This window comes from Nesoenas mayeri (genome assembly GCF_963082525.1).
Source record: "Nesoenas mayeri genome assembly, chromosome: 8".
NCBI classification, from domain to species: Eukaryota; Metazoa; Chordata; class Aves; order Columbiformes; family Columbidae; genus Nesoenas; species Nesoenas mayeri.
In genome coordinates, this window is record NC_137554.1 from 31,345,943 (window position 1) to 31,373,389 (window position 27,447).

Genomic DNA, 27,447 nt, shown 5'->3' on the forward strand with positions numbered 1-27,447 from the left:
CAATTCCAGTCTTCCTGGAAATGTAGAAATGCATTTTATGTCTGACCTAAGAAGGCCTCTTGCTCTTATGGGGCATGATGAAACCTTTTTTCCCATGTTCATTCATTTCTGTGCTTCTGTACACTGCTGTACCACACTGTCAGCTGGGGTCTGTAGCTTCCTAGCACAAGTGAGTGTGTGGTCCTTAGATTGCCTTGCTCTCTTTTAATACTGTTGCTTTTATCCCTCATGAGCTTTTCAGTCTCTTATGGACTGAGGACATAAAGCCTTGTTCAGATTCTTCCATGATGTTCTTCTAGTGGATGCAAAGTAAGCTCTTTATCACCTTTACTCACATTCAGCTTACTGAAAAATAACCTGTCCCACATAGCCATATAAATACCTTGTCTAGAGACCAATGGGCCAGTCATGGCCTGAGCTGGGTCACACCTGGCAGTCTGGTTAGATCTGACATGTTTTCTCCAGAACCACACCTGTAGGTAGCTCTGCATTGCGCTTCCGTGCAGGGACCCCCTTGTGGGGGTCATCATGATGATGCTGGCAGGTACCAGCACCAAACCGCAGTTCACACGGCCAGCAGGTCCAAGCTGGTTCTTGGTGGAAATGCTGGAGTATGTCTACCTTGTTCTCTATCTATTTTGTTCCATTTTCTCTAATATTCCAGCACTTCTTTATCACACTGCATGACAAAGAGGAGAAGGTGTATTAGCTGGTTAATTTGGTGAGTGAGGCTTTAAACTAAGGTATTGGGAGGTGAAGCAACGTGTAGGTCAGGGCTCAAAGAGCTCACACGTGTGCAAGGCAGGCTCTTGCAGCCAGTGTTGTCGAGGGAGGGAAGGGTAGGAGTGGGGTTGCCCCTTTCTCCCAGTGACCTGTGTGATCAGCTCGGTCCATCTCCTCTAATCATCACACCCTGACTATGCTGTATTCTAGATCCAGTTTTGCTTGTCTTAATTTCCAGGCCAGAGTAATGCTGTGACTTCCAGGAGTCCCAGTGAGTGTGAGATGGCCCATGGCAAGGGCAGCATTTCCCTGCCTGCACTATCACAGAATCCCAGAATGTCAGGGGTTGGAAGGGACCTGGAAAGCTCATCCAGTGCAATCCCCCCATGGAGCAGGAACACCCAGATGAGGTTACACAGGAAGGTGTCCAGGCGGGTTGGAATGTCTGCACAGAAGGAGACTCCACAACCCCCCTGGGCAGCCTGGGCCAGGCTCTGACACCCTCACCATGAAGAAGTTTCTTCTCCCATTTAAGTGGAACCTCTTGTGTTCTTGTTTGAACCCGTTACCCCTTGTCCTACCATTGGTTGTAGTTTGCACATTTCGCCAGTCAGCGAGTGGAAGGAGCGTAGATGCTTCTGGTTTGATGTTACAGCCTGAAAGGATCATTTACATCCTTCTGAAAATCAAGAACACACCTGTACTTCTAGTTTGAAAGCAGAAATGTTATTTTGTTTCATTATACTTCTTACGTTTTTTGGAAAATACCTGTTGCAACATAGTTTACATTAATAATTTTACAGGATTACTTTATAGCTCTGTTAGTAATCATCAGTGAACATCAAAAGCAACCGCTTAAACCTAGGGAAGGTTAAATGCATGTGACAAAGAGACGGTAAATCTTATGAAACGTTGCAATGGAGATATGACACGTGTGAGTAATAATTATTATAATTATTAGTTAGAAATAATTATTACAGTGAGGTAATAAAGACTTTGGCAATGCTGAGATGGAGAAAATGAGAAGGGATTCTGTAATCTTTAGGACTATCACCCTTCAAGTGTCTTAAAAGAGGAGAAATCGGAATTGGCTATAACCTGGTCTCATGTGTTAGCATAGGTGCAATTGAAAGCAATATTGTTAACATACAAATTGATATTGTCCGAATGCATTCCTTTGGTTGGAGATAATGGCCAGAATGTTTTGTGAGGGAAGAAGTTTAGTATGGGTGTGTTTTCTGGTGCTTTGGTTGCAAAGCTCATAAAGTACTGAGTTAGTAGAAATCCCAGGATGTTGTTGTAGTTGTGAGGTGATGTGTATCTGATTGCATTTCCTCCCCTTGTATTTCCTGTTGGGAAGAAGGGAATGTTAGCTCAAATGGGATACAATTGATGACAGGTTGGTCAGTGAGTATAGATTCTTTAAAAAAACCCACCCAAATTCGGTTGCTGTTTGCTCAGTATGGATGTTGGTTTTGGGAAGGGTTAATAAAAATCCAAGGCATATTTTCATTTTATTTCCCAGAATGGATACCTTCCTGTGCATGATCCTACGTGGGGAGGAGGTGGGGTTGGACAGGAAATAATTTCTTGTAGGAGGAATAAACCAGGAGGAAGTTATGAGGAGAGCAGCACATGGGGTAAACACAACCGTCAGTATGTGGAAGGTGGAGGAGAGACGCACAGGTGTGTTTCTGACATTAAGTACAACAGGGATGGTGGGTGGCACGTGGGTGCTGGCAGAGAACAGATAGGATGTGCCAATATCAAGCACACTCATGTTCTGCAACTTCTGTTACCTAAGTTACATCAAACATAATTCTTCCCTTGGCTCAGGAATGAAATCTTAATGGGATTGAAATCAATGGCACAGTTTTCACTGGCCTCTCTGGTGCAACTGCTTTGCCTTAGGTACATCTTCAGACTTTCCTGTCCTGCCGGGAAGTGGTAGCATGAAAAGCTTGTGCTTTTGTTAGGTACACGACTGCAGCAGGGACTCTGATGGTGTTTCGTAAGGAAAGCAAAGTTCTCTGTTTCCACTGAGCTCTTCCTAAAAGGCTATGAGACTTTTTCTTCTTGTTTCTCTTAATACATCCTAATCATTAAGCTCTGGAAGGATTATCCTTTACTTCTCTGTTTGTATTTTTTTAATTGTATGGTTGTGAAACCCAGTGGTTCATGGTGTGAGGAGCGCCCTGAGCTTAACCCAACACAAGGAGGACACTACACCTTTTAGTTTCTCTTGTGTATCTCATGAATTCTAATAGTTTTATTTTGTTATCAAGTTTTGAGTTACAAGATCATAAGTATTCAAGGGTGCTGAGTGCAGAGCTTTATACAGGAGTTACAGATGCTCTAAGTGATGGCTTTGGTTCTGTAGCTGTTCCCTGTTTGTGGCATAAGCTGTGAGTTTGAGGTTCCTATTGAACATCATCACCAGAATTTGAAGTATTTTTGCCACCCTGAGTGACTTTCTCTTGACGAAGGGCTGCCTGATTATGAAATTTTGGGTTTGGAATACATAAGAAATCAAGAAAAAATTCAAAACTCTACCCCATCAGGACCTGGGAGGAGCGTTTGTCATACAATTTACTGTCAAAATGATTTCTACTGCAAGCAGGAAAGCTTTATGTATCACTGCATGCCTGGTTTCAGTAGTGCTTTGTTTTTATGACTTCAGATATCTTGCTTAATTCTAGTGATTTCTAAATTAATGAGTACCAACACATGCTCTTGCTTTAGTATTTCCTGGAGATTCAGAAATGTTAATTTGGAAATACCTTGAAGTAACAGTAGTCTGTGATAACAGCTTCTTGCAACTGGAAAATATGATACAGCTACTTTCAGTTAGAAATAATTATTGCCCTTCCATAAGGACCTGTTGCATTTTGGTGCCTTTTGCAGAGGAGACACTTGCAGTTTTTGATATTGTGTCCCGTGCTTTTGTTTTCCAGAATATGACAAACTGGGCTTTCTCCTGAACCTGGACTCAAAATTGTAAGTACAACAGTAGGACTCTTCTTTGTTTCTGTAGTTACAGATTTCTGTTGTAAGCAAATTTATGTCACCTGGGGAGGTGACTGACTGGGCTTACACACTTCTACCTGGGACAGCCAAGTCCTGCAGCAACCTGGCTACTGCAGTTTCTTAGTCTAGGCTTGCTGACTGGCTTGGATTGTGATTCACTGTCATGAATTCCTTAATGACTGAGCAAGAGGCTGTAAATGTCCACCTGAAGCCACGACTGTCAGTCTGCTCTGGGTATCCTACTGTTAATCTTCCAAATGAGGAAAAATGTATTAAACTTTTGAAAGCAGAACGAATGTCGATCTGCAATTTACTGGGATGCTTAGAAGTTTGTTTCCTATCCACTTGTTTGTTAAAAATGGATACTAGTGGTTTTGTTTGTAAACTGGAGTGGGAAGAACCTCAACACAAGGTGGTGACCACTTGATATGCCAGAAGAACAACAAAGTGCTGAAGGATGATGCTCATCATGCTTTTTGCCGTGTATCAGTCAAATTGAGACTGAACTTGTAAACACTAGGGGTCACTAGCGACTCTGTTTCTGAGGTCAAAAGCCTTGTGGAAATTTTGGCATTGGGAGCAAAAAGGCTACTAAAAACCTTCTGGCTCTACCACTTAAAAAGGCGCTGAAGCAATCTAGTGGCTTTGAATGACTTGAGGATGCATCCCCTGTACAACCTGTCATGTTAATATAAAAAACATTTTTAAATGTTTAGGAAGTTTCATTGTATTTACGTGGTGTAACATTGAAGTTTTGAGTTTAGTCTTGCTGAGCAGCTTGGAAGCTTCCATAATGAAACATGTGTTGGGAACTGCTGTGCAAAAAATGAGAAAGTCTCTAGGTAGGAGCTTCTTTTACAGAAGAACCTGGGTACATAAACTCAACTATAGTGATTTATCATAGAATAGTTTGGGTTGGAAGGGACCTCCAAAGCTCATCTGGTCCAACCTTCTGCGATGAGCATGGACATCTTCACCATCTCAGGTTGCTCAGAGCCCCATCCAGCCTGGCCTGGGATGTCTCCAGGGATGGTTCAGCCACCACCTCTCTGGGCAACATGGGCCAGTGCTTCACCACCCTCATTGTAAAAAATGTCTTCCTCATGTCTGGCCCGAATCTCCCCTCTTTTAGTTTAAAACCTTGTCCTGTTGCAACAGGCCCTGCTAAAAAGTCTGTCCCCATCTTTCTTATATGCCCCTTTTAAGTTCTGTATTCAGATGTACCCTTACAGCACCGGGGGATGAGGTGATACACGCTTTTCAATTTATATAAGCAGAAGTCAAAGCAAAGAGATTAGTCCTAAATTGTGAAGAGTATAAGTAAACTTTGAATGAACATCTTGGTGTTGCTAAGGGAAAAATAAATGGTTTTTAAGTAGTCTGGTTTTGTTTGTGGGGTTTGTTTGTTTGTTTGTTTTTCTAGACTACTTTGCGTGGTTTGTAATGTCTGATCTATTGAACATGCCCACTGACTGTCCACACACTGTTGACATAACAGTTTGGATACCAGCCTCTGCAGTATCGAAACCGCTGCGTCAGTTTTGTTCTTCCTATTATTCCTCCTCTTGTGTTTTCTGTCCTTTTCTTTGTTGCTTTTAGCAAGTCCTATTGAGTCTTACTTCCTCTCAAGCCTTTGTTACTTGTTTTTTTCCCCCTCTTCTTTGCTGACTTACCTCCTTCAATTACAGCTCTCTGAGACATGGCTTGTTCCTTCTTATATCTGAGTATGAGGCCAAATGAAGCTTTTACCTACTGGAGGGCTTCCACACCCTAAAATCTTCTTTTAAAACCTCTCCATGATAAAAATTCTCCATTCTTTTTCATTAAAGAAAGATTTTGTTGACAACTTAAAATCTATTTATAAAGCACCCTATGTGTGCATGTTTGCTTTCAAAGTAGATCAGCCATAAAGTTAGCTACTGGAAAGGCTTGTAATAAAGTTAGCATGATTAAAATACATACTATGGGGATAGGTTAAGGTGCAAGGAAAGCAAGTACCATACATAAGTGAAAGCACATTATTTTTTAACTATAATTGTAATTTGTTTGGTTTAGGTTGGGTTTGTTTGTTTGTTTGTTTCTGTTTGGTTTTGTTGCTTGTGTTTGTTTGTTCTGTGGAAGTGAAGCCGACCCTGCGGATGGGCCTGATGACCTACAGAGTTTCTTCCAGCTTGAATTATTTTGATGATTTTTTAAATTTCCAATAGCAAGGGAGCCAGAGAAAAGCTGAAAATACCATAAAACATCCTAAATGCATTTTGAAGGAAAAACGGGTGGCAGCCCAGAGGAATCTGCTGCTGTTCTACAAGTTCACCATGTGTGGTCAGGGCACCAAATATGTTCTTTGAAGTACAGACCGTGAATTCAGTGAAACTTGGTGGTTAAAAATGCTTTATGTGACTCTTAATCAAGATGGTACTGTTGTAGAAGCACTTTCTAGTTAAAAAAACCCCACTTGCTCAGAGTTGAAAGGGGTAATATGTTCTGCAGCGATGGCTTTATTGGCAGAAATAATTTAATTATGTCTGTTTCTGTGATAGAATCGTTCTGGTGGAATTTTGCCACAGATCATAACTTTATATGGTTCACTTAATTGACAGCATGTGAGAGTTGTGCGACTTGAAGCACTTGTGGCAACAATTAGTTTTCTCTCTTAATCTTTCGTTAGTTCAAAATATGTTCCTGGTTGTGTTCGTTGATATAATTTAAACTAATGATCTGGTGGACTAACACTTTCTACAAAGGTAGATCTGCGATAAAACTTGAATGCCCTGAGTTGCGTTTTGAATGAAATTATACAAAGGAAAGTGCTTGACGTGAATAAATATTGATGGGTCCGTTTGCCTTGGCATCTTTAATTTTTTCATTTGTTACCGTTTTAGTGCCCTCTACCCTGTAGATGTCCAGGGTGTGTTATTCAGGTATAATACATTCTGTTGTGGTTACAGTGATGTAATGATTGTGTTCACTGGTTCTCTCTGAGTTCATGGAAATGGGAAGGAAACCAGATTTGGCAAGAAAACCTGTCAGAAGTGCTTTCTGTGTTTTCTTTGGGAAATGTATGTCTGATGTGTGCCTTGCTACAGCTTTAGGGAGGCTGGTATGGCCAGGAATCTCACCTGGATGGGGGTGGCCAGTTTTAAAGGTACTGTACAGGTGCTCCATGGCAATGCCAGGTTCTGACCAGGTGTCTTGTTGCACTGCTCTCATCAGAAAGGAGAATGGCAAGAAGGAAGATTCTTCCTTTCTGCTGCCTGTGCTTAGGTTAACTCTTCTTTGGAAAGTCTTTTAGCTTTCTAAAAAGCAGGATGGGATCCCGGTAGGAATTGTTATCAAAGTACAGGGTGAATGGGAAACTGAGGGCATCTATAGGCAACATAGCTTATGAACGAGTTGTTTCCGTAGTCGAAATGAGACCTAAGGCTCCTCAAGACCAGATTAGGGAAAGAGGAGTTTTAGTTATGCTTGTACCAACCATAATATCATGACCAAAATTAGAATATTAAAACAAAATATGCTCAAAGTACAGAAACAGGCCAGTTGCATCAGTTTCTTACAGGTAAAGAGGTTTCCCAAGCAACAGAGCCACATACTATTTTTAAACCTTTAAGAATAAAATCCAACATTGACTGGTTGTGTAGAGAAAAGTAGATAACACAAAAGATACGATACAGTTCACAGATCTTAATTCTCAGAGGGACCAATAGTTCCTGAACAATTTAAGCCCATCAATCACATTAGTGACTCAGCCAGTGGGTTATTAGGTGCCACCAAATGCCAAGATTTCCAGTTGCTTTCTAACATCTGTACTTGGCAAAGGATTGCATGTTTTTGTTATTATTAAATATTTATATTGTAGTAGTTCTTTGAGGCTGACCAGGTCCAAGAAACAATAGCCTCATTCACTACAAATTCTGAATAATTCTCTGAGCAGAATCTATATTTGCATTGAATGAGATTTCTGCAGGAGGGATCAGCGCATGATCACGTAGTTAATTATAGCTGGTATCTTGACACATATTTAGTGGGCCCAGCTGAAGGTTGTGTCATTGTTCTTTATTCTGTCACTTACTACTCTGTGAATGCTTGGTTTAGTCACCTTAATGATTGCTTTGAGTTTGCCTTGGCATGTTACCAGTGTAGATTCACTTGTCGTATGGGTGTGTAGAGCTCCTTTTTTATAATAATGTGTGTGATCTGGGGGCTCTTCCCTTGTGTTGATTGTCCTCATGCTTCCATATCAACTTTCCTTACTCTGCTAGCATGCTATTTGCTTGGAGCTAGGGACGGCTACTCCTGCCCTCATTTCAAACTCATCCTTCAAAACGATTTTCAAAGGTACTTGTCCTGGTTTTGTTAAAAACCAAGTTTCTCTTTTAGTGAATTTGCCTGTCCGCTAAAGCTTCATATTAGCTGGATTTTCCTGGAGAACCAGATACATGTTTGGTAAACATAGCAATGGAATGCGAAGTTATTGCTAAGCATGGATGGACATCTCGTGAGAGGGACAACGAGAAACAAGTGACCAAGAAACTGACCAACTGTGTATAACATTCCATTCACGTGAATACTTCATATAAAAGTGGGAGATCATGAGGATCTCATGCCTTTTTCGTCCCTTTTTTTGCTTCTGCTCATGGCCAACATTAGGAGAGGACCTTGCTAGTCATCCCTGCGAACTGAGGCCTAGTGAGAGACTGAATCCAGCTCCGGTTGGCTGCAGGGTCCAGTCCAGGACTTTGAGTGCCGGCTCTGCAGTTGCTGAGACTTTCAAGATTGGTTTTGTATATTTTGTATTATTTTTTTAAAACATTTTAAATTTTCCAGCTCTCTTTTCTCTATCCTTCTTTCCCTCCCAATTGCCCGTCCTGAATGGGAAGCGGGTAGAGGGAGGGGTAAAAGCGGGTGAAAGGAGGTTAATAATACATCTGCCAGGGTTTTTATTGTCACCCCACAATCTAAACCCTCGACAGTACTTTAACAGTTAGTTCGACAATGTAATGCTTCTAAACAACAGCCAGAAAAAAGCCTCCCTTGGGTGATAGTGGATCTTTTCACTTGCTGCCATGGGCAGCTCAGAACCTTGGATGTTGAAGTGTCAGCTGATGAATGATGGAGGAAGCATCCCAGGGTTTGACTTGGACTCACTCCCTCATAAAGCTTTGCAAAAGTGAGAAGATACGTGTGAGCTCATTGGAATAAGTCCTAAAGAAAAAAGATAGTGGGTATTACAATGTGTTAACTTGAGAGGGAATGCAATTTTTTTTAAAAAAGGTAGAAACAGGCAAAAAAGTTTGCTATCTGTCCCAATTAGAAAATGACTATGAGATCAGTATGTTTGACCACAATAACATAATGCTAACATAGTTAATGTTCTATTACATATTTATATGGTTTATATTTGATATTGTCTTCTTTGGTAATTTTTAGGCAGGACTTAATTAAAAGGAAGAATATTTCTTCCAGCGGCCTCTGTGGTTTGCTAGAGATTTTGTGATACTGTGTATTTACATGTTTTTCCAGTATTACAGAGTAGATTTGGGAGGTGCAGTGAAGATTTTTTTAATATTCATGATAATTTCCAACTTCAAAAATGGGAGACAAAGAAATCAAATCTGTTGGGGGGGAAGAAGCCAGAAATAACAATCTGCACCATGCAAACTCATATGAAACTTGATCTAGACTTTGAAAAGACCGTAAAAATGGAGGGAGTTTGGGCTGGGGAAACACACAGATTGGGTTACTTCTGTTTGTTGAATTTGCTTTACTTCAGAGCTTTAATAATGAAGAACTGAAACAGAGCCCCTTCCCCTCATTTTATTTCTAGTGTGGGAGGTTGCTTTGAAACGGATTGTGTCTATGTGTGGTACTTAGCCATTAAGCACTGTAAAAATAAGCAATAAACGTGTCGGAATGCTGGACTTGCCTCGCGCCTGCTGCTGGGGGATTTCTTTGTGCCCCGTTTCCCTCCCCATTTGTCTTTTTGTATTTCTGCAATCCTGAGAGGGGAAAAAGGAGAAGAAGTGAGAAGTCCCGATGATCTCCTGTCCTGCCTCGGCAAGAGTGAGCGTGTGTCTCACAGGCTACACGAGGTAATTCCGACCATCACAAGCAAGAGCATCCTGGTGCTTTATCTGAAAGATTATTTCAAGGCTTAGCATACTTTACAACATCGGGGTTTTCCTGGCGGTTGGTTATTTATTTCTCTTTAATTTCCGATTTTTATTTGACTTCCAATTCTCGTCCTTCCACCTAATCTCTTCCATTCTGTACTAATTGTTTGAGAACTTCAAATATCTAAGAAAATGAACTCTGGCTATTCACAGTGATTCAATTACCGGTCTGTTTGTTGTTCATTCATCAAACCTCCCACATTTGGGTGGGGTGTAATGGCCATCCCTGTTTCTTTGTTTTGCTCATCTTAGTTCTTTTTTTCCCCATGATTTTGATCCTTTGGAATTCTCATAAGGATTTCTCACGTGACTCTGTTACCTAACTTTAGGATTCCTGTGTTACACTTGGTCGATGAAGAAGATAAAGACTGTACAAATCAGACTTACTGGCTACTTAGATAGAACTGATTGATTACTTGATTTGTTAAGTGCAAACCAAGTGAAAAAACCTTATGTTTGGTGCTTTTGAAAGGGCCAGTTTCCTGAAGCTGGAAGCAATTATGAACCAAACCATGTGGGAAAAGAATGTAAAGCAAAAAATATGAATGACTGGGCATTGTTTGGAGCAGTTTTATACTGTTTGCCCCAACAAGCTCAGTTTCATAAGAAAGAAATGTTCCTGGAAAAACAGTTTTACTGAGAGTATAAGGGAAAACAGTGATAATGTATTAATAGAAAAGGTAGAAGTGTGCAGTAAATACATGGAGTTTTGTTCTGTTTGGATGAGACAAAAAAGTGCTTTCCTTAGTATCAACAACAAAAATTAAAGCAGTAGATACCTAAGTTTACGTGCTTTAGAATTGGGATGGCTGGACAACATTCTTGCAAGAGTTTCTGAAGAAGTAGCTGAGGACTTTTTGGACTGCTGGAGACTAGGAATAAATCTTCAAACACTAGGGGTTCTCCGTATTCTTAGCAGAAAGTTGATGTGCAAATATTTTAAAAGCAAAAAGGAATGACTCACAGGCTTTTCAGCCCATTTTTGATTCTGAGCCCAATAACATAATGGCAAATACAGGTTTCCACGAAAAAATAAAGTAATACATGTAGTTCCAATTAACGTGTATAGAAACTTTTTGTTGTTAGATGAGCCTGTTCTTCAAGTGGATCTCCATAAAGGTGCCTGGTGTGTGTGAGACTGACTTCTTTCTTGATATGTTCCTCTTAGGTCTCGGTTTGCACATTTTGTGTTGCTTTTACCAGTTGTTACTAGTTGTATAAAAACTGGGAAACTTATGAAGAAAAGGTTTAGGTCTTTTTCCCTCCATATCTGTAATGTGGAACACTTACTTTGTAACTCTTCACTACAGTAGCATTAACCTAAATAAATGTTTGTTTGTTTTCTGAGGTTGGATATTGAATGAAATTGAATGGATTTGGTTATCTAAGTGTAGATCATTCCCAAAACTTCAGTCGAAGTGGTTAGAAATTCTCTGTCAAGATCATTAAAGAAGTTGGTCTCATATAATTCTAATTGACTATACTGTTTACTGCAAGGACTAGATGTTCTGTGGCATCCTGAGTTTTGATATGGATTTATGTTAAAACACCGACGTTTGTCATTCTATTCTTGCTGTCCGTCATAATGAACAAAGTACCACTTTGTGGAAACGGGTGATATGCTGCTGCCCGTCCTGAACCAAAACACTTGTGAGTTTGTTTTTAAACTGATGCAAGAGCTGGAAATCCCAAAGGCCTGTATGTGATCACCAAGAGTCAACGCTTCTGTGCTTGCCTGGCTCGACATCGATCCCTTCTTGCAGGCCAGCGCTGTTCCTCCTCCAAAGAGAAATCATCTTCCCTTTTGTTTCCCTGTGGAGATCTTTTAGGGAATCCTTATCTGAGGGTGGAATGGAAATCAAGTTTATTCCAGCATGTGAACATTACACTGTTTATCAAGCTTGCCTCTGAAGCATGTCACTTACTCTGAAGAACACTATTGCTATGGTACCTGACACAGCGTAGTTGTCAGCTCCTCGTTTATATTTTTCTATAGCTGGCTGTGACGAAGCTTTTTAAATTGGGTGTGTGGTAAGAGACAGCTTACTTTACTCAATCTGCCTCTAAATTTGTCTTCTGAATTGCTGTAACATGACCAGATGCATCAAAGCTTTGCTGTCTGTGTGTGCTAAGAATGCCATACATAAACTTTAAGAATGTGTAATAGGTCATCAAGGCAGGGAAGAGTTTGGCGGAACAAACACATAGAGGCTTTTTGCATGCTGGGGAAGGACAGTAAAACCAAGATATACTTTTAACAGCTGTGATTATAATCTATTAGGTAAGAAAACAGATTTACATTTATGCTGAATGCAAGCAGAAAGCGTTGTTGCTGTGGTTGAGAAGAGTTGCTTAGCAGGACAGAGGATGCTGAGCTGCCAGCTAGTGGCATGCTATGAAACCATGATCCTTAGCCTTTTACAGATGTGACAGGCTAGAGGAACTCATGGTGTGAGATGCTGATGAAACCCCAGCCTTATAACTGGAAACCTGACTGTAAGCCTTGCTTCATAAAATCTGTTTTACTGTTTAAAGTTCTTCCAGGACTGAAGTACCAGGTAAACTCTGATCAGGTTGATAGACTTAAAGTACACTTTTTCCTTGGGGAAGCATGAAGTTGCTGCTTGCACCCTGGAAAAGTGCTCTAGAGGGACTCCAGACCTCACAAGAGCTGGTGTTGTGTGGTGCCCATTGCCATGAACACTTTGCAGCAGGAAGGTGACTTGCAGCTGTGTCTGCTGTGCCACGTCGGGGAGGGAGTCTTGTAGTGGTTGTTGCTGTAAGATGCTTTGGGGGTTATGGATGTTTGAATTGAACTGTGAGGCTCAGATGAGGTTTTCTCTAGTTGTTTCTAAGAAAACCAAACAATTTAACTTTTATGAAACACTTTGTACTCTTACGTTACACAGAAGAGCGTGTGTTTCTTTCTCAGCCAAAATGCAAACAGGCAGAAATGATGCTCTGGACATGAGCTGCAGCCCCCATCCTGCTCTCAGCAGTGAGAATCAGGACCACGAAGGGAGGGACAGAAAACGGACAGAACAAATCTGTGCTGTTTCTTCCTTGTCCGCCATGCAATCTGTTCCAGCTCGTTAAAAAGAGATGAACTGAAAAGCCAACAAACAAAATGTCTTTGATTTGCATATTGAATGTGTTTGGATACTTCTGTTTGATTTCAGACCTTTTACTTCCTACTTACAAATACCTTCCCCACAGCTCTTTAAGAGGGTTAATCTTGAAAAGACCTAAAAAATGTGCACGGTATCCTATACAGCTATAGAATGTTGGGTGCCTTCCTCCTACTTCTTTTCATCCTCTTTTAATGACCCTTTTTTACATCATTGAAGGCAGAAATCCCCAAAGGTGGTCGTGTCATTTCTCTGTTTGAGTTGGGGACTCTGATCTGTATAGGATTCAAAGGTGTATTTTATCATTGTGGAATCAGGTGATTTTTTGAAGTGTTGCTCTTTTGATAAATTAACAAGCAGGAGAGGATAGGATCTGTCCTGTTGAAAAGTGAAACCTATTTCTATGCTCAGCCTTGGAGTTTTCCTTTAGCCTCTACAGTGAAATACGGTGAAAATACAGTGAAATACAATGAAAACCACTTCAGCATATGCTCTTTTGGAGAGCCACAAATAACCTTCTGATGCAGGACTGATGTCCAGTGACGTTAAGGGTGATGTAAGATGAAGGAAGGTCTGATTAATTGGGCTGTTCGCGGTTCTTTGAGACAAACTTTATTCTGTTCTCTGACTCTCATGGTTACATATGGTAGTTTGGATCTTGTTTGGACAGTCTCTTTTCAGACAAGCAGCTGCTCTTTGAAGTGCAAAAAACCCCACGTTATCTTAGCAGAGCATTCACTAAGACAATGTATGGAGTGAGCAGGAGAGTTTTTTGATCTGGGTGACTCTGCAGCTGTTCTTGCTGTTAAGAGTTCTGGCTATTCTTAATTATTTACCCTAAAGCAGTGTGGATTTTTGTTAGTTTTGTGTTTAGTCACAGTATCTGCAAGTGTTCCTCCAGGTCAGTGTTACCGTCTGTATTTACAGCAAGGTTTCTGGAGGAAACATTTTCCTCCCTATATGTAGCATTCCTCTTCTTAAGACTTCAGTGCAGTACTTATTAGATTAATTGATGTCTCTTTAAATTCATGACATCTGCCTCTAATATAGGTCAGTGAAGACAACTTGTTTTGGACTACTGCTTCAGAAAGAAGAGAGAGAAAAATTCAGTTCCTCATGGCCATATACAGCAATTTGTAAAACTACTGTTAAACCGCATTCCCCAATTGTGAGGTCACCTCTACGTACCATCTAAAGCAATTTGTTCACTGACCAGTGTTTCTTTCCTCTTGATTTCAGTTCAACCCAGAAGACCATATCAGAGTTGTCTTTTTCTTTGGTTAAGAAGAGCTAAGTTGTTGTTCCTTCCCAAGCTGTCCAGATCTTCCAAATAAACACTTAAAGGACAACCTTTATCACCATTACCTCTGCAAAGTTACCAAAGAAACTGAGAAGGGAGGGTGTCATGAACTGTTCTTGTGAAAGATTTGCCATCAGGTAGCTGAGGGAGATTTTTCCAAGTGGGATTTATTCCCCTAAGGTTTGGTGTTTGCTAGTTGCCTGTGAAACAGATTTGCTAATGCAATAGAAAGGGCTGTTATCTTAGTGAGAAAATAAAAATGACCAGACCAAAGGTTCACCTGCCCCCGTGTCTGTTCTCAGAGCGCTCCTAGAATTGTTTAGGAAAGGAGAAGAATACACCAGTGTGAAGGGATCCTTGCTCCGGTGTCACTCTCCAGCCTCCAAAGGGATGAAGCTTTGCTATTCCTGAGTCAGGGATGCTGTGAGACCTCTTAGTATACCTAATAGCTTTGGATCCCATCTATACATCTGGCTTCTGTAACATATTGACATAAAGAAATCTACCGATTACCTGCATGTTATATGAAAGAAGTGCTGCCCTCTGTCAGTGTTTTACTGTCTTTAGGATTATTTTGGTTGATGCTTCAATGATATGGGAAACAGTGAATAATAAATCACTGTTGATCTTTTCTGTGGCTTTCTGCTCTGTCAGTGGGCTCTCACATCCAGCTAAACACTGAGAGTTTCTCTGAAATGAAGTGTTCCATAGCCTGGCTGTGTTCTGCAATGAAATGAGCTACATTCTTTGGAAGGAAGATTTGGTGATTAAAACCTCAGTGTAGCCGATTTCCTCGTTTGGCATTTAAAACAGCTAAACACTGGATTTTGACATTCAAATCTACCAAACTGTAGTATCCACAGACTTAAAATTGTAATTTTTGCTGTGATGCTTTGAGATTTCTTTGTTCATCTTCTTTGTGTTTTGTTTTCACCACAGCTATAGGCTTTGAGCAAAGATCTTTGTTTTCAGGGGTAATGATTCCTACCAGTTTGAGGAGGGGATTCCTGGATTTAATTGAATTATTCTCATCTCTTTAGCACTTATTTATCTCTCCTGGACCTACACGGCTGGATTCATTGCACTATAAATAGAAAAACACTGTTTGTGATCCAAGGAAAGCATTGCCCGTTTGTAGATGTAACAGATGAGGGTTGGTGATGAAGACTCGAGGGTTACAGCAACAAAATTATGACATTTCAATTTATCTTTTTGCATTCCTTCATTTGGCCAAAAATGGATGTGATAGGTGGGTGGTTTATTTCCCATCAGACTTAATTGGCTCACTTTTTATGGCCCTTGTGCTAACAGTGAGATTTGAGAAGATAAAGAATCACAGCATTTTATTTTTGCAAGTTTTGAGAATTGCATGTTCTAATATTAGGGAACATCTTCATTTCTGATTTGGGGATATAGAGTTTATTTAAATGCTCTGTAGACAGTTCTTGCAGAAAGCAGGTCATGTAGGAATCTCCATTGACTGCTGAGAGAGTTTTTATTGACTTGTAAATGAGTCTTAGGACATCCCATCTCCAAATAATTGACTGTCCTCCCTTAGGTCATCCTTGTCTCTTGTCTGTAAAACCAGAATGATGATATTTATTATTGAGGATGGGAACCAGTGATTTTGGATTTATGGAAACTAGAATAGATGAAAGTCCAATAATATGCACCCAGGAATTATGTTAATTATCAGCAAGTTACTTCATCATGAAGCTGAAAGTTTCTTTGTTCAAAGATTAATAAATAATCAAAAACTCAGGAGCAGTCATCTTCACGTATTTTCTTTCTTTTTCTTTGTTAAACAGCTGCCTTCTGTGGAAATAAAATTTCTGTATTTCATGCTTTTTGTTTAGACTAACAATTGGTATTTGAACCAGTTGTTTTCTCCTTTCCATGTTTCTCTAAAGACACAAACAAACCCTCAAATGGACTGTTATCTTTACTCCTTACCCGTGTCTATTTGCACACCATTCTGCCTTTCTGTGCTGCCAGTCTTAAAGGTAAGATGTAACAGAAACATAGGTTTTCAAAAAAGGGGAAAGCCTATAAAAAACAGAGGAGATCAGGATATTACTCAATTCTTGGAGGGGAATGCAGCATGAGGTCACATACAAAACGTGCAATGGACTATGCTTGGATTTCTTTATCTGCATCCTTGAATCTCTTTTTATAAACTCAGCATTTAGTTTATTTACTTATTTAAAACAAACAAACACTTTATAGCCTGACAAATTGTGATTCTTTTGTCCAGGAGGATCCCAGCACTTCTTTAGAACTTGATATAAGATTATTAATTGAGAAGCTGCAGGCAGGGTTCTGGGATCAGTGAACTCTAAGAGATGGTACAATGATATAATCCTTTCTGATGCTTAAATCACTTGTAGCTGTATTTCCTAAGATGTTCGCGCATTTAGCACTGCTGAGACTAACTTGAAATTCCTTCTTCTGTCTAGTGGTCTAATTCCAGAACAGGAATGTGTGGTGGTGGTTTTTTGGGTTTGGGTTTTTTTTTCCCCCCTAGTATGTCAAAGACCAAGAATGGAATTGAGGAAGGAAATGGGATCCTTGTGCCTTTCGTGTTTGTCCAAAGATGACATTTCCCAAAGGGTGAAGGGCATTTCCAGCATGGTACTGGTCTGTGGCAGTCGTTGTCCCCTTGCCCAGCGTGCGTTGCCATAAGGGGCATCGTTGGCTTCGTGTCGCATCTTCATTCGGGGCTGTGGAGATGGGTCATGGGTTTTAGTGGAGTGCCTTTAAAACTTTGTTTTCCTGGGCCGGTTTAATGTAACCTAATCTTCTTCAGCTGGTGTTCTTGAGCAGTCCAAATAAATAAATAGAAGTATGTGTTGATTGCCCTCATTAAGAAATTAATTTCAGAAGAAGCCAGTGCTTAGTGGAGAAGCAGAACAGGACATTTTTTTTAGCGTGCATCATATCTTTTTAGAAAGAGGGATTTGGGCCATCTCTCCTTCTATTCAGTCGTACCACCTCCTTGAGGAATTTGCTTACATACTGAAGTAACATTTGAAAATATTTACATCCATTTAGCTGGCCACAGTGTGACAGATGCATTTCCTGTCTCTTCCAGTGTAAGCATTCTGCTTTTCCTCCTCTTTCTATCTCTCCATTCCTTTCTTTTGTTTGTTTAGTTTTTCCTCAGCTGGAACTAGAAAAATAGCAGCTATCACATGATGGGGCAGTGTAATTCTTTGAACCAAAGTTTGGAAACTTCCAGCAGTGTTATAATCAGAGCTCCTTAAGCTTTTGTCTCAGCGTTTCCTAAACCACGCTGTGTTCCTGTTGAACGTGGAGCTCCAGCCGCTCACCAAGAGGAATGTTCATCAGATCATCTTCTTTCTGTAGTGTCTCGTGCTCAAGGAGATTCTGCCAGTCCAGATGTCATGGTGATCATGTCATTTAATTGTAAAAGTCAGATATGCAAAGGCATTTTTCAGTCCCCTGCTGTTACTGTGTATGGGACATGAGTACTATGTAGGTGAAACCTGCATTTGTTTTTATTAACAGAAGTCATGACCAGCACTCTGCCCTGGTGGCCAGGAAGGCCAATGGTGTACCAGTAGGTCAGAGAGGTTCTCCTGCCCCTCTGCTCTGCCCTGGGGAGACCACACCTAGAATATTGTGTCCAGCTGTGGCCCCTCAGTTCCAGAAGAACAAGGAACTGCTGGAGAGAGTCCAGCGCAGCCACCAAGATGCTGAAGGGAGTGGAGCATCTCCCGTGTGAGGAAAGGCTGAGGGAGCTGGGGCTCTGGAGCTGGACAAGAGGAGACTGAGGGGGGACTCATTCATGGGGATCAATATCTAAAGGGTGAGTGTCAGGAGGATGGAGCCAGGCTCTTCTCAGTGACAACCAATGACAGGACAAGGGGTAATGGGTTCAAGCTGGAATGCAAAAGGTTCCACTTAAATTTGAGAAGAAACTTGTTCCCAGTGAGGGTGGCAGAGCCTGGCCCAGGCTGCCCAGGGGGGTTGTGGAGTCTCCTTCTGTGCAGACATTCCAACCCGCCTGGACACCTTCCTGTGTAACCTCATCTGGGTGTTCCTGCTCCATGGAGGGATTGCACTGGATGAGCTTTCCAGATCCCTTTCAATCCCCTAACATTCTGTGATTCATTGACTTCTCTTTCTCTCTGACAAGTGATATACAAAACAAATAGGATTCAAAGATCTGTGACCCCTTGATATTAATTAAAATATAAATGAAGCTACACCCCAGCCACTCTGGTTTTGTCTTTATTAGTGTCGTGTTTGGAGCAGTCCCAGAATTTTGAAGCAAATGTCAGCATTGTTTCCTACTGTATGCTGATGGAGTTCACAAACTGGTTTTGAAATTTAGTCCTGGGCGTATTTTGGGGAAACTAAACTGAAAGATTTATTCCAGGAATCTACGAAATGCAACAATATTTAATTGGGGACTTAAGGGTTCATACTGAAACTTGACCTTTTGGCCAACATTGAGCCAAGTATGTGATGGATACATCTGGACATAGAAGTCTGACCGGAATCCCATCTAGAGTAAAATGCCTTGAGTCCGGTGTAGTGTAGATATGGGGTCTTAGCATTAACTGCTTTGATCTAGCAATCTGCCCTTTTTTGATCTGCCAAATGACTTGCTAAGGTCATTTTATTATTACTTCATAATAACCACTATGTTTTGCCTGGGAGAAGAGACCGATCCCCACCTGGCTAGAACTTCCCTTCAGGTAGTTCTAGAGAGTGCTGAGCTCACCTCTAAGCCTCCTCTTTTTCAGACTAACCAAGCCCAGCTCCCTCAGCCTCTCCCCGTAGGTCTTGTGTTCAAGTCCCTTCACCAGTCTTGTTGCTAATAATAATCTAATAATCTATTAATATCCTTTCAGCTGCCTCCACCAGCTCTTTAACCTCCTCAGCCTGACTGACGCTTTCACTGTAACCGGGAGCATGAGAGTCAGGAGCTGGAGTTGATGTGCTTGGACCTGGGAGATGCAGAGGAGATTTGCACCTTTGTGCCATAGCAATCGTGATGGCGCTGGGTGGCTTCCCGCAGCGCCCTTTTGTGTGATCCTGGGATTTCAGGCACCGAAATGCTGCTAGTGAGATGAAGCTATTTACTAGAAAGCACTAAAAGTAGCATTGCTTGGTTTGGTGCCTAGTTCTTGACCCATCTGTTGTAAGCAGCGCTCAGGATTATAAAATGAGAATCAAACATAAGCTTTTGCAATCCTGTGCACTGTGTTCTGATAACTGTCAGGCAGCCTTTGCAGAATCTACTTTCAATAGTGGTGCTTCTTCCATTTGGAAATAAGAAACATAACTAAAGAAGTAGCGATATATGTAGCAGTGTAATAAATACACTGTCATTGGATATGAAGGAGATGCTGATCCATACATTTTAGTTCTGTACGCTGTTTTTGTTATGGAACTGTGTACCTACTAACAGCGTTGTGATTTTTACAAAGCTGGATTCATTTGAAAAAGGAATAGTTGTCTGTGGGATGCTTCGTGCAGGATGTTTTGCAGTCTGATTTATGGCAGAGCAAACTCTGTGAGATCTGTGAATCTTGCAGGAAAAAACACAAAGCAAATTTATGTGTCTAAAATGACGTTAGCTTGGATAGCTTTGTGAGGTAGCAGAATGGTAGACAGCACAGCTGTATCCAGCCTTACTGTACATGTTTGGCTTTGAGTTACACCTAATAAGGCTTATCATTATGAGCATGCTGGTAATGACATTATAGCCCAAATGTGTAATCTGGAGAAATCAAGCAAATAAAACGTGTCCCTAGATGGATTTTAAATGTAGAGTGCCCGTTTCTGTTTTTCTTTAGCCTGCTGGTTCAATGCATGGCCAGAAGAAAGGAGATGAGCAAATGTTGAATGATATGAGGTGGCAGCTACAATTGGCTTATGAGAGTTGTTCTGCCTCTGGCACTCTGGATCATGAACTTCATCACATCCAAGAAATGTTAACAGCTCGGCCCTCGGGCTTTAACGGCTCCGAATATCTTTGTGGGTTTCATAATTGACAGCTCCCCCGTCAGTACACGGCACTGATTGGCATTCTGTGCCACTCGAATGCACGAGGGTTTCAGCCTACTATTCTTCCGCAGAAACACCACGATGGGCATCTGAGTGACATTTTAATTTGATAATGAAAGCGCCATTAAATCAGAAAAGAGAAAAATGCCTGTTTGTGGCACCAGATATTTTGTATGACCACTGAGGTCATTTGAGAAAGGCCTGCTGTCGAAATAGCTACATGAGTTTGCCAGCAATGACTCACTGCTGTGGTGGCTCCAGATAAATTCCAGTTGCTTTCTACTTGTTTTTGAAGATTTTGGTATTAGAGATTTCTGTATTTTGCTTAAACAAAAACAGTGCAGCAACGCTTAAGTTTGCTTGATAAAGATTAAGTTTTCCCACATTTCCTCATATCTGAAGTGCTGCAACAAGCTGTGATCTGCACACCCTGCTGTCTCTATTGACAATGTCAGAAGGGAATGTATTTTGCCACCATTAAAAACTCCTGTTTTGTCAGCAACAGGTCTTTCCTGTGCCTGTTTCTAAAGAGACCCTGATTGGAATCAGAGCACAAATCATTCCATGCAAGTCTTTGGGATTCGGACTTCTAGATGATCACATCTTAGATGCTTTCATTTAGAGATGGATTATAATATCACCTGTGGAAATTGAACTCGTGGATTTGGGTTGTGCTAGACAATGTTACATTTACATCAATCTCCCCATGTCTATATAATGGATTTAGAGAAATCTAAACTGTGCTGTAAATAATTGACAGTGTAAGCAGTCAAATGTATTGTTCTGCCATCCTATAGATGCAGAATTGTGGCAGTAAAATATTACGTTTTGACAAAAACTTTGCAAGAAATCTGTGGCAAAATTAGAATCAGATCCATGTTCTTAAGCATTTCAGTGCTTTTCATCTGTAAAGGACTTAATAAACAAAATGCTTGTAGTGACCTGTTATTTTCTCAAGTTTATTTTGTCTTCTAGCTGTTGAAGGTTTAGATTTTTGTTCAACAGGAATAGATTTTACTCTTTAAGAGGTACATAGATTTAGGAGGTTTGGTACCATATGTGGCTAATTGTAAAATTACCTGTCCATCTATTGATCACCCATTTGAAAATGGCTAGTGATCTTTTGGGTGGTGACCTCAGGACTAGTACAAGGACACTTAGTACTAGTTCAGCATGGAGGTGCTGTCTTTCAGATGGGTCATTTTGCCAACGAGGGTTCTGTTTGTGCCCCTGCTCACAATCTCTCCAGGACCTTCTCTTCAGCTCAGGGTTCCACTCACTTGGACTCTCAATCTGTGCTCATGACATCTAGCAGTGGTTTGCATGTTAAGTGATGCTGGTGAGGTCCACGTCAGTGATGCCTGGAAAAGAAAGCATGGTGGTGATAATAACAGGCTCTTCCAAATAGTTTTTGTGGATCTACTCTGCAGATCTGTACCGTTATCCTCATTTGACTCCTACTGCTAACGTGTAGGGGAAAACCTTTCATTACTTGCCTACTGCTAACAAAGTGGTGCAGCAAATACACTATTATTGATGGATTCTTTGCGGTAGTTAACACTTGCAACTTCCACTGAAAGTTGGACATGTCATTGTAAATGCCTTTTTTTGGGGGGGGGAGGAATATTGATAATTCTAATACTGTGGCTGACACCAAGATATCTAGTATAAGTTTGAAAGCACAAGTGAATTAACCCTTGTCATGTTATCGTGAAATGGATTAATGTATAAGTTTTGCAGGTGGTGAACAGGGACACAAAATCAAATGTTTTTTCCAGGTCACTCAGTAGATCTATAGTAAAAATATACACTGGACTTAAATATCTTTTCTTGAATTGCTAATCTTGTTTCTGTGCAAAAACTAAATGGAAAAAAACAACAACAAAAACCAACCAAACAAAAAATACAACCAAAAAAACCCCAAGCCCCACAGTATTCTAAATTTTGCATGAAAATAACTAGGCAAGCTGAATTAAGACACATCTTGACAGAACAGCAGCAACGTCATCTGTTCCAAATACTGAAAGGATGTGTCCCTTGATAACGTGTCAGAACTGCTCGGCAGTTTGTTTCAAATGCTTGGAAGTTATCTTCTAAGTAATACTTTTCTGTAACTTTAAGTTTGATCATACTTTAGAAAAACAGCCAAAGCAAACTGCTGTTTATGTTTCCTTCCTTTTGAAAGGTTGAAGTCTAAGATAGTATCTTGTTATTTTTCTCCAATGAGATTCACCTTCCTAGGCATGAAAATCTTTCAGCAAAACTAGTGATTTAGTATTTCAGGTGTCTTTAACCCTGTCCTTCGTTTGTTGTTCTCCTGTGGTGCTGTATGGCAACAATAAATACCCATCTGTGTTTGCTGTTGTTCTTCACAGCTGTTTTTCAGAAAAGCTATAAGGAAAAGAATAACTTGGATAATTGCAAAAACCGGTTCATAGCCAAGAGAGTCCTGACTCTCTACTTATTTTTTCACAGGCCTCCAGAATTGGCATCCAAGTATGCAAATTTCTCTGAGGGAGTATGCAAGCCTGGTTATGCATCAGCGCTCATGACTGTCATCTTCCCAAAGTAAGTAATTACTGCTTGGGTTTTCTGTTTGTTTTCCCTTCTTCCCCGGATGACTTCTCATCCTTCAGGGTGGGTGATCTGCAGAGATTGACTTGAAAAGTGTCATTACTCTGTAACCTGATTGGTTCCAGGGATCATTGGTGTTGAAATTCTGGGCTGTTTGAGTTGTCAATGGCTTAACTTACTTCATTCTGACCAGGACCTTGCTCAAAGAGCAGGGAGTTCTGTGTGTTGAATAGTGAAACAAATTATGTTGTCGGTGCATGGTACAGACGTGTCGTCAAGCTCACTACTCGTACCCAATGGTGCAATCCCATAAAGTGACAGATTAAGTTATCTGGAGTAGTAAAGTGTGATCTCTCTTGTTGTGCTTGGGAGAACAGGGTAGAGCAATTCCTCAGGTGCCTGGAGGCTTTGCCATCATGTTTTCCAAAGAGTCTAAGGCATGTTAACAAGTTGTGTGTCTTACTGTGTTGGGAAGTTGTTAAGGGAGGTGTCACTGGTTCCTTCAGAATTTCTTTCCCTCTGAAAGGGTGGGAAGGTGCAGTGCCGCTTGGTAGCTCTCAGAAATGAGGAATGTAATCCTAACAGATCAACCAAAACTTACCTTTACATTTGGCTTATGGCTTTCTCTAATACACTATGCGGCTTCTGCGTTTCAAGGAGTTTGAGCAAGTTCAGAAGATAGACGGGCAAGAACATTATGCTGCTGAGGCTCAAGGATCTCAGTTTGGTTCATCAAATGGAACATTTGACCAAATACTTATTTGACCTTTGTACAAGCATCTAATGCACGTGGAAGAGAGATGCTCTAATGCAGTGACTTTTTTGGAAAAAGAGGTAGTGGACTTTTTAAAACAACTGATACTTTTCTAAAAGATATATTTTGTTTCTTTTGAGGAAGAAGTCGCACACATAGAGGTTAGGTTGAGTGACCAAGCCTGAAGCTGGTGGTATCCTCTTGCTTCATTTTTATGGGCAAATATGGTACCTGCAAACTTTGAAAAATTAAACCTGACATTGCCTTGTAACCAGCAGATACTACAGCCAGGCCTTAAAACCAAAACGCTAAGTGTTGAGACTATGTTCTCGATCACCAGGGTGAAACAAATAATTATCAGTATTATCTCCTGTGTGAATTTTGTAACTTTGATTTGTATATAAATACTAGAACTGAAGGTAGATTCACTATCATCTTCTTTTAAGAACCTTCTGAGTGCTTTTAAATCTATGTTTGTGTACATATTACATGTAAATAGAAGGTCATTTACCTGTAGTAAGATGTCTGAAACTAAAGCCTTCCTTCCTTTATACAAGTGAAACTTAACTGCACTTTCCAAGGCATTGCTGTTGCATTGATTCTGGGGAGATAAATTACGTACACTGAAGAAAGAAGATTGTCTAGCACAGTTATTAAGGCCAGAAAAATACCGTCAATGGCCCCTTTTCCTGATTTGTTTTGTGACACGGGACATGACGTTTTATTCCAGTAAATTCATCATGGATCACAGGCCTGTAGCTTGATTTAAAGATTTCAGTTGTTGGAGAATCTGGTAATAATGTGCTACATTATTCCTATGGATAAACTCATTATTGCAAAATATTAATCTTATTTTAATTTCAAATTGATTTAAGACTTTGCCTTCAATAAGGGGTTTTTTTGCCTGCTAGAATCCAAAGTGTTATTTATTCTCTGCCTCAGCAGCTACTTACAGATTGCTGTTCAGTCACCTTCTCCCTGTAAATAAATGCATTGAACCAATACCATGCAGAGAGGTAGTAACATGTCTCTAGTCTAACTAGGTCCTTGTTGTGTTGTTCATACATTGGAAAATTATCTTCATAGTTCTAAAGACAGCGTCCCACTGGGGTTTTCTGTTCAGTTGCTTCTCTAACGTGAGCCCTAAACCTCACTAAGGTTGACATTTCTTTCCATGATGTTCACTAATTCTTCATTAATTAAATTCAGTGTTGGACATCTAATTATTTCATTTAGGATTGGTGTAAGGATGGCTGACCAATAGTACTGCAAAGAATTCCATGCTACACTTAAGATTCTTTCCTCTTCTGAAGCTTCTCTTTTACTTAAAGAATTATGCAAAGTTAATACTACCAAGCCAAGTACCATAATTTAATATATTTAGAACTCTTAAAGCCAAATTAGCTTGCCTGTTGATTTAAGAATATGAACTGCCTGATTTCTTTTATTGTAGCTTTTGGTTTCAGTTGCTCATATCATTAGGAAAACATCGTTTCTGCGGCTGACGTTCTTTGGGCTTGGTCTTTGCCATAAAATATGTGTTCTTGTTGGGTTTTTTATTATTTGGATTAAGTTGGTTTGGCTGTTTCAAGCATGAATAAAATGAATAAATGTTTTCCCATTCTAAAGGTTCCTGACTTTTTAGTGCAATTTTAAATGTAAATAGGCAAAATATGATGGAAATAGTTGAGATAGAATAAATATTTTTCAGAGGATGTAACTCTTCTTGGTAAGTGCTTCTTCAATGGTAAAAATGTGAGTTCAGACTTGACCAAGCATAAGCAAGCGCTACACAGACTAAAGAGCAATATCCTGAGAAATCTCGAGATATGGTTGCCTGTACGGAACGATTAATTTAATTTAATTTTATTTTATTTTTAAATGAGGTTCTCAGTCGATCCATTCTCATTCTAGCAGTTCTTGACGCCTTCATCAATAATCCTGGCTGGAAAAAATCCTGGATTAAGTATGCAGATGATACGCTTATTGAAGAGTACTAAAGAAAGGTTTGGTTACTTTTAGAGACCAATCTGACCTGCCCGATTTAAATGGCCACAGTCCAACTAAGTATAGTTTAATGCATACAATATGAAATGAGACATCTGGGAGGAACAAATGCAGATTATACCTTCACGATAGAAAAACTGTCTTGGAAACAGACATAGGGAAAGCTTCATATAATCTCAACAAAGCATCATAGTTGTAATGCTGTTTCAGGTTCATATGTACACACATAAGTTGAGAAATTTTGTGTGTAGCACTGATTTAAAATTAAAAACCCAACTCTCCCCCAAAACCCCACAACCCAAGACTTCTAGAATACTGTGTCCAGTTTTGATGGTTAAAGTCTGTGAAAAGAGGGGAAATAAGAGATGGAAGGAAAGCCACAAAAATGAACAAAGACTGGCTTAAACAGTAAAATAATAAACAAGGCTCCTAGAAATAAGTCTTCTTTCTGAGGCAGGAGTTTTATCCAAATGATGAGAATAGGAAAGAGCATTAACTTTGGCAAGTTAAATATAAACCATAATGAGGCAGGCCAAAAAAATGTTGAGTAGCAACTTTATAAAGGCATAAGAAAAAATTAAAGCTCTTTGTCTAGCTGTCAAGAGGAGAAAGCCTGCCAGAGATCCTGAAGGGCTGATACACGATCATGTTATTACATGGGAGCGAAGGGAAGGTGAAGCCGGAGCAGAGAGGTTATTTGCATGGCTATTCACTGCAGAACAGTTCCCACGTGGAGCTTTCCCTTCTGGTGGAAGCTGACAGAAGGTTGACGTTTTGGAGCAAATTGGCACAATGAATTGCTAGGAAAAGTTGTCACTTTGTGAAGAACTCAGGGAAGTTGCCGAGTTACACACGGTTGTGTATAATCATTGCTTAAATTGGCCTTAGAATGGAAGAATGAAAAGCAGTAAACGTGTCAGGCTTTTCAAGAGGGGCCCATGGAGTGTTTGGGAAACTGGAAACTGACAGTGAGCCTGGTTTCTATATGAGGCACCTCAGTAGAAACTATATTAAGAAAAAGAATAGAATTAGTGTTCGTTCACAGGAATAAAGGTGATGTTAGAGAGGAGTCAAGTTGTCTTCTGCAGCAAGAACTCCTGCCCTGTAAATCTGTTCATGTTGCTTTGAATGACTGAAAGGGCATTTGATAAAGGGGATTTAACTAATACAATATGTATTTCCTAAAACCAAACCAAAAACAAACAACAGAAAAACCCAAACCAAAACCACCACATAAACAACAACACCAACAAAACCAGCGACCAAAAAAACCCACCAAAACACAACACCACAACCAAAAAAAACCCCAACCAAACACTTGGTGTTTCAAAGACTTTTGGGAAATTAAACTGGTGTAATCCTGTAGTAGTTAAGTAGTGAATAGGTAAGGATTGGAAACTGTATGAGAAGACTGGACAGAACAGGGATGTTACCTCTGGAGAATGTGTGCTGGGATCTCTGCTGTTCCAAGGGCTCGTAAACTGTCTGGAACAGAAAATAAAGAGTAAAGCGCTGACACATTTTTCCAGGAAGCAGGACCAAAAGCTGAGGAATGTCAGAAGGATCTCACAGCGCTAAGCAATAGGGCAACAGAATAACAGGCCAAGTTCGATTCTGATGGGTGTAGTGGTTGTCGAGAAGATTGATCTGACAGCAGACACCTAGTGATGGACTTAGTCATGCCTTGCAAATCGGGAAAGAGACCTTGGAATTACTGTGGGT

General features: G+C 40.3%; 1 protein-coding gene across 1 annotated transcript in view; it reads left to right on the forward strand.

Annotated features, from left to right (window-relative positions):
• The window catches only part of ST3GAL3 (ST3 beta-galactoside alpha-2,3-sialyltransferase 3), a gene marked incomplete at its 3' end in the record, with an annotated part of 185,172 nt that overhangs the window by 51,559 nt on the left and 106,166 nt on the right, over window positions 1-27,447 (forward strand). The window contains exons 4-5 of the mRNA XM_080348404.1: window positions 3,678-3,720; window positions 22,866-22,958. Coding sequence (XP_080204530.1) covers window positions 3,678-3,720; window positions 22,866-22,958 — 136 coding nt within the window. The remainder of the gene's footprint in view (window positions 1-3,677; window positions 3,721-22,865; window positions 22,959-27,447) is intronic.